This window comes from Elephantulus edwardii, unplaced genomic scaffold, assembly GCF_000299155.1.
Source record: "Elephantulus edwardii isolate Elephantulus edwardi_28Jun2011 unplaced genomic scaffold, EleEdw1.0 scaffold00348, whole genome shotgun sequence".
NCBI lineage: Eukaryota > Metazoa > Chordata > Mammalia > Macroscelidea > Macroscelididae > Elephantulus > Elephantulus edwardii.
The window spans coordinates 1,874,727-1,881,885 of record NW_006400098.1 but is presented as its reverse complement, the minus strand read 5'-3'; the positions used below and the strand labels follow the sequence as shown (position 1 = coordinate 1,881,885).

The following is a 7,159-nucleotide window of genomic DNA, read 5'->3' as shown; positions in this document are numbered from 1 at the left end:
CCCAGCACAGCCACACGTGCAGAGATGAACTCCACACCAACTCCCCGAGATGCCTTTTGAAATTTTCTATTCAGCTCTTTGATTTCTTCCTTTAGCTTTGGCTTCTCGGCGCTCTTAACGCAATACTCAGAGTCTCATCTGTCGTCCATCTTGGTCTTTTTATAATTATTAATAATGAGACAGACAGCCAGGAATGAGATAGAACAGAGAATATTAAAAAAAATAAACAAAACCCAAAACGGGGCCAGCAGTTCTTGACTGAAGCGCCCAAGCCCTGCCTCTCTGTGTATTTATTTATTGAGAATCATCAGGAAGGTAAACAAAGGAAAATCATAGGGGAGTAGAAAACAAAAACAAAGGATCATGAGGAAATCTTTTGCAGATAAGGCCAAATTCTTCTTTATTGTTTACTGTATGCTTATCCCAGGAGGGAGGGATTCAGTAAATACAAACAATGAAAAAAGAACAATGTTGGCTCTTAAGGAATGTCTTAATGCCACAGGGTGAATCCTAGCATGTGTTACACCTCCCTTATATCCTGATAAGCATTTGGTTTATTATAAATATTAAATTTGATACTCGGCTTCCCACATATAAGAACATGGCCAGAAAGGCCATATGTCAGCAATCCATAAACTACAGCCTAAATTGAATTCCAAAGTTCTCCTGAAATAAGATACGGAGAGTAGTCTTCAGAAGCAGGAGGTGGGGTCTGAGTCAGGGGAGAAGGAAAGTCTCCGTGCTGGGGTGTCTGTAACTTTGGGGTGGGGTGGATTCACTTCCCCTTCGGTGGTTCGGGCATTCCAGTTAAGAGGCAGAAAATCAGAACTCGGTGCCAGATGTCTGCTTGGAGGAGCTTGTCAGATGCAGTTAGAGAACCCGTAAAGGAATCCCTCCGGCTTCAGAGATGCTGCTGGTGCCACAGTTGCTGCTGGCCCTTTTGGGTGGAGGTGAGTGCCTGGGAGCAGGAGGAGGGCTGGTAGCAATTGGAGCTTCGGAGCTAAATGCCCGTCTCACTCTAGGGTTCTCGGAGGAGTATCCAGGCTACGTGCTGCAGATACCAGAGTCAGTGACAGTTCAGAAAGGCTTGTGTGTCTATGTGCCCTGCACTTTCTCCTACCCGACGGATGGATGGAATCACTCAGACCCCCTCTATATCTTCTGGTTCCTGAAAGGGGCCAATGTACACTCTGATCCTCCTGTGGTTACAAACCAACCCGGCCGGAAGCTGCAAGAGAGGACCGAGGGCCGATTTCTTCTCCTCGGGAACCCCCTGACCAACAACTGCTCCCTGAGAATCAGAGACACCAGGGAGAAGGATGGCATGTCATACTTCTTTCGTTTGGAGAGGGGGCCTGTTGTGAGATTCAGTTTCACGTATAAGACACTGTCTCTTAATGTGAAAGGTGGGTCAAGGACGCTGTTCCCATCTCGGTCTTGGTCGGTGGACCTTGCCAGGGATGATAGGGGAAGAGCTGAGGCCACTTGTAGGTTCACGTCATGGTGCCCCTCCTCTCTGGGGCTTGTGTCTCTCTCCCCTTCACTGTTCCCTAGCTCTCACCCAGACACCCGACATCCAAGTCCCAGCAACTCTGGAGACTGGCCACCCTGGGAGCTTGACCTGCTCCATGCCAGCCGCCTGTCAGTGGAGGAAGTCCCTCATCTTCTCCTGGAAATGGGGCTCCCTCATCTCCCTTGGTCTTCACGACTCAGAAGTCACCATCCTCCCACAGCCCAAGGACCACGGCACCAATATCACCTGCCAAGTGACCTTTCTGAGATCTGGTGTGACCACAAAGACAATGGTCCAGCTCAACATCTCCTGTAAGTGTTAGATGGGGATGAGAGTCAGAGTTCAGGACTTAGGGTACTGGAAACTGGGCAGGAGCCACAAAGATACTAAGCCTCATAGAAGGGTGTGTTGTCGTCCAACCCCAGATGCTCCACAGAACCTGACCATCTATGTTTCTCACGGAAACAACACAGGTAGGAGAGAACATCTCTTTTCACAAGGCTGGTGGGATTGAGGGGTGTGTGTGTGTTTCTGATCCATCTCAGAGCTTGGATGACAGGATTGCTGAGGGAGACGGCACAGAGGTTAGAAGCTCCCTATTGTCTATCTCCCCTCCAAACTCCTCTCACTCTCTTACAGGCTGGAGATCTCCGCAGGCTTGCATCCCAAGATCTGTTAAGTCAAAGCAATAGGAATAGTGCAGAGAGAGGAAGGGTGAAAGAGAAGGGAGAGAGCAAAGGAGGTAGGGCGAAGGAGAGAGAAAGAGAGAATTCTAGATGAGAGAGAGAATAAGAGATAGGAGAGAGAGAATATGAGAAAGAGACTAAGAGAAAAATGAGATAATATGATAATAAATGATTCTCCCTTATCTCTATATAGTCTGAAGGTAGATCACACCCTAAGGAACTCTTCTTTCAACAGATTGAATGAGCACCTCATAATGGATCACATTGCAGAGAGTAATTACATCACAGATTGAATGAGCACCTCATAATGGATCACATTGCAGAGAGTAATTACATCACATCAGATTACCCAGTAGCAACTAGGTGGCTGTTGGACAAAACTCATGGGAACAATAGTACAGTCAGATTGAGAAAAGTAATTGTCACAGGCACAGGGCACACTCAGATACCACTCCTGGATTTTCTGTTTCTCTTTGCTTTTCTCTTCTTTCCTACTCTTTGCAGCACCTACAGCCCTGGAGAACGGCTCCTCCCTGTCAGTCCCACTGGACCATTCTCTGCGTCTGGTCTGTGTGACTGACAGCAACCCTCCTTCGAAGCTGAGCTGGATCCAGGAGGGAAAAGCCCTAAGTCCCTCTCTGTCCTCCAAGCCTGGGGTCCTGGAGCTGCCCCGGCTGGGGGCCGGAGATGGAGGGACATTAGTCTGCCGAGCTCAGCACCCTTTGGGCCTTCTTCATGTCTTCATTAAGCTGGCTGTGCAGAGTGAGTTGCCTGGGAGGAGGGAGGGGCCAGGGCAGCTGGATGCGGCCGGTGTGGCTGTGAGTGGGGACAAAGTCTGAGAGACAAAGTCCGTTCTCTCGTCAACCTCGGCTGACACTGTTGGTTCTATAGAAAATGATGTTCTGCAGCCCCTCGTCCTTTTCGCACTCAAGGGAATGTTCATGGGAATGAGTTTTGCACTCACCTATGGACTCACCTGGATCTACTACATGAGGTGAACAGAACCTTCCTCAAATGAACCTGAAAGCCTAGTTCCCAAAATGAGAGGGGGTCCTGGTGTGTCTTCCCCCAGGAGAGCCCTCTACAGCCCTACCCTCTAAGATGCCTTCATTTCCCCCGACAGGATTAGAGGAGTGCAGAGGAGCATGGGTGATAGACCAGACTAATCACTCACTCTTCCTCTTTTGGACATGATGAGAGGACACTGGAGCTCAGAAAGACAGATTCCCTGCCTGCCAGGCATCTTTCTCACCAAAGCCCATCTCTGTACAAAAGGAAGCACTTGTTGACTTTGTCTTCAGACATAACTTCTGTCCGTTTTCATCCCTGGTTTCTTGAACTGTATGCTGAAGAGAGGATGGCTGGATAGACGGATGAAGGTGCCCGTTCTTAGCCTGTGCGTTCTCTGACTCTCCTTTGCTCCTCCCTTCATGGCTCTGTGTTCCTAGGACTAAGCCATGAAGCCTGTAGTTCTCTGGCACTTACATTATCTGGTTCCCATATATGCAATGGGAAGTAGGTAGGCAAATACTGGAGATTGAGAAATTAGAAGAATCGTCTCACAGACTTAACATCACTTACTCCACAGCAGCTCCCAGAGGTCACTGGAGAGGCCAGAGTAATTCTTTCTCTTTCAGTGTTGGTGATACCTCTGGCGCTGGCTGTGTCTGCCTTGACCCTTGAGATCTTAAGGAGCAGACTATGATTTCAGCTTCCTTTCAAAAGCTCTCACTTAACTGCTACTGAGTGAGAACCAACTTGTAGCTGACCCTCCAGGCGGTTTCCGAGGCTGTAGACCACACGGGAGGACACTGTCCATTCTCCTCCCACTGTCTTCCAATCTAGGAGTGATGATGGCTTGCTGTTCATCTGTGGGTTGACATTTTTATCCTTTTCCCCCCCATCTCTTCCATCAACTTTGTAATCAATTTCTTGCATTAAATTCCCTGTTTTTAATACTTAAGAGTGATTTTCATTTTACTGCTTCAACCTTTATGTGGATGAAAAGATGAATGGGTGAATAATTGGAGATAAGGATGGGATTGATAGTGGAATAGATGGATGGATGGATGGGGGTGGGTGGGTGGATGGATGGACAGACGATGGGCAAATGATGGATGGATGGATGGATGGATGGATGGATGGATGGATGGATGGACAGATGATGGGCAAATGATGGATGGATGGATGCATGGATGGATGGATGGATGGATGGATGGATGGATGGATGGATGGACAGACGATGGGCAAATGATGGATGGGGGATGGATGGATGGACAGATGATGGGCAAATGATGGATGGGTGATGGATGGATGGATGATAAGAAAATGAATTAGGGTTTGTTTCAATGAATGAACTTTTGGCCAAGTTTGGGATTAAACTCCAGCAACCTTTTTTGGTCTTGATTGATCTCTAGTCCTTAAATATTCATTCTCCTTTAAACCCATCACTGTCTAGTCAATTCCAACTCGTATCAACCCTCCAGGACAAAGTAGAACTGCCCCACGGGGGTCTCAAGACAGTAAACCTGTACAGAAGCAGACTCCCTCATTTTCTTCCCTGGAGTTGCTGCTAGTGTGTTCAAGCAACCATACCTTCAGTTAGCAACCAACTGCTTGCTTTCTATGCCACCAGGGTTCCCATTGTCCTTTGTTGTTGCTGTTGTGTACCATCCAGTTGGAACTGACCCATAGCTGACGCCTCCGTGGGTTTTCAGAGGTGGTTAAAAGCGTGGGAGGAGGTTGCCCATCTTTCTGCTGCGTGGTGACCTTGAACCGCATACCTTGACTTACTAAAATATTTGTGTGATGCTTACACTCTTTCCAGTTCTGTTTCTTCTAACTCTTGCCCTCTCACCTTGTCACATATAACAAGACTCACTTCAGAGCTTCACTTTCAGATCCTCATTCAGCTTCCTGTCCCCATTTCCCCATAACAGGCACAAGTGCTAACATTGTTGTCACTGTTGCCCACATCTGAGATACGGTTCTCCTTACGTGATGATGGAAAACTGTCTTCCTGTACATTGTGCCCAAACGGGCTGGTTGTCTTTCTGTTGAGTCGATGATGTCTTCCCTGACTAAGGAAATCATCTCAAACAAACTTTTGTCCTGGCCCCAAGTCAAGGGGATAAGAATGACTTCTTTTGATTAATTTCTGTTTTTCTTACATCTTTTTTCTCTCTTTTTTTAATTAATTTTCATGAAAATTTACAGAGACTTTGGGTTACTAATTTCTTATATGGTTTTTATTCAATTTAATAAAAATTTACAGAGACTTAGGGTATCCAGTCATTCATTTTGTGTGTGTGTATTCTCAACTCGGATCTGACCAGTAAAGGAGGAGATTGCCCCTCCTTCTCCAGCAGAGCATCTGGTGGATTCGAACCACGTACCTCTGGGATTGCAGTGCAGCTTCATGCCACTAGGCCACCAGAGCTACCTCCAGTCATTTATCGTTGCACATTTCTCCCTGCCGACCCCTCCTGGATTCGCTCTTCTCCTTGAAAAGTAAACCTCTTTCATTGCTACTTAATCCCTCCCCCCACGTCCACTCCACTGTGCAGCCTTCATTCTGGACTCCTGTCATGACAATAATACCCAATCATACATTCCTTTCAAACAGTTCTCTTGGTCTGTTTCAATAGTGTACATTATACATCATTCCTCCCCCCTCCTCTGCCTTCCTTCAACCCCCATGTCAGTCCCGTTTTACAACAGTGCCCCTATGCAATATTTGTCCTTTTGTGACTGAGATATTTCACTCAGCGTAATGTCCTCCAGAGTCACCCATTTTGCCTAATATTTCATGAGTTCTTGTTTTTCAATGCCGCATAGTCTTCCATTGTGTGAATATACCACAGCTTCTCTTATCCATTCATTTGTTGATGGGCACATGTGTTGTTTCCAGTTCTTTGCTATTGTGAACAAAACCACAATAAACATGGGTGTGCATTTTTGATTCATTTCTAAGGGTGACTTCAGTGTAACTAATTTCTAAGCATGTTAAGTTTGGTGTTTTTGTTTTGTTGTATTTTTTTAAATAGACGTGTGTTCCAGGAAGCAGCTGCAAACACCAACTTGGTGCTTGGCTAATTCTCAGAAAACAACCAGTTCCTCCACCTGACCACCTGAACTTATCTTTTTGCCTGACCACATGCTTGTAATGAACCTCCTCTAGTTGAAGACTCATTTTTTTAAAAAAAAAATTTATTTTTGTGTGTGTGTACCATCAAATCAGATCTGACCGGTACAGGAGGAGATTGTTCCCTCCTTCTCCAGCAGAGCACCTGGTGGATTCAAACCGCATACCTCTGGGATTGCAGTGCAGCTTCTTGCCACTAGGCCATCAGAGCTCCCTGAAGCCTCGTTTCTGGTGTAGTCCACCTTCAGTTTCTTAACCATTTGCCCAGCAATGAAGACAGTACCCCACCCCTGATGGGTTTTGCCTTAATAAACCCTTATTCCTCTGTGCCTCAGAGGAGTGCTCATGTCACCCTGTAAGCCTTGCTGCCTCCGCAACTTGAGTTGCTTTTATTTCTCAAGAAATCTCTCTTCAGTTAGAATTTCTCAGAGGTTGGGTTTTTATTTTTAGACATTTTCTTTAACTTGATGGTATGCTCCTCATTCTCACCACATTAAAGTGTCCCTGCCTAAGAATTAATTGTAGAGGGAATATTCTGACTCCAGTTACAAGCTAAACCTTAGCAAAGACATTCTTTATAAGGATAAAAAAAACATTTAAATAAATAAAGTGTCCCCAGATTACCAAAGTCCATCTTTCTGGTTCCGTTGGGGTCATTTAGATACAGAGAACAACCGTGTAAGATCACAAAGATGAACTTTCTTTAAAAAGAGAAACATTTCAAAACACTGTTTCGACTGGAAAATATTATGAGACTGAAAGTTTCTTTTTTTAATCTTTTTTTTATTAAATTTTATTAGTTTTAATGAACATTTA

At 45.6% G+C, this 7,159-nt stretch overlaps 1 protein-coding gene across 1 annotated transcript; it reads left to right on the top strand.

Annotated features, from left to right (window-relative positions):
* The first annotated feature begins 907 nt into the window (after window positions 1-907).
* Window positions 908-3,038, top strand: LOC102856849 (sialic acid-binding Ig-like lectin 8-like). Its single transcript, XM_006901887.1, has 5 exons — window positions 908-950; window positions 1,023-1,406; window positions 1,555-1,824; window positions 1,939-1,986; window positions 2,704-3,038. The coding sequence occupies exons 1-5, from the start codon at window positions 908-910 to the stop codon at window positions 3,036-3,038; spliced, it is 1,080 nt and encodes a 359-aa protein (XP_006901949.1).
* Window positions 3,039-7,159: the final 4,121 nt, after the last annotated feature.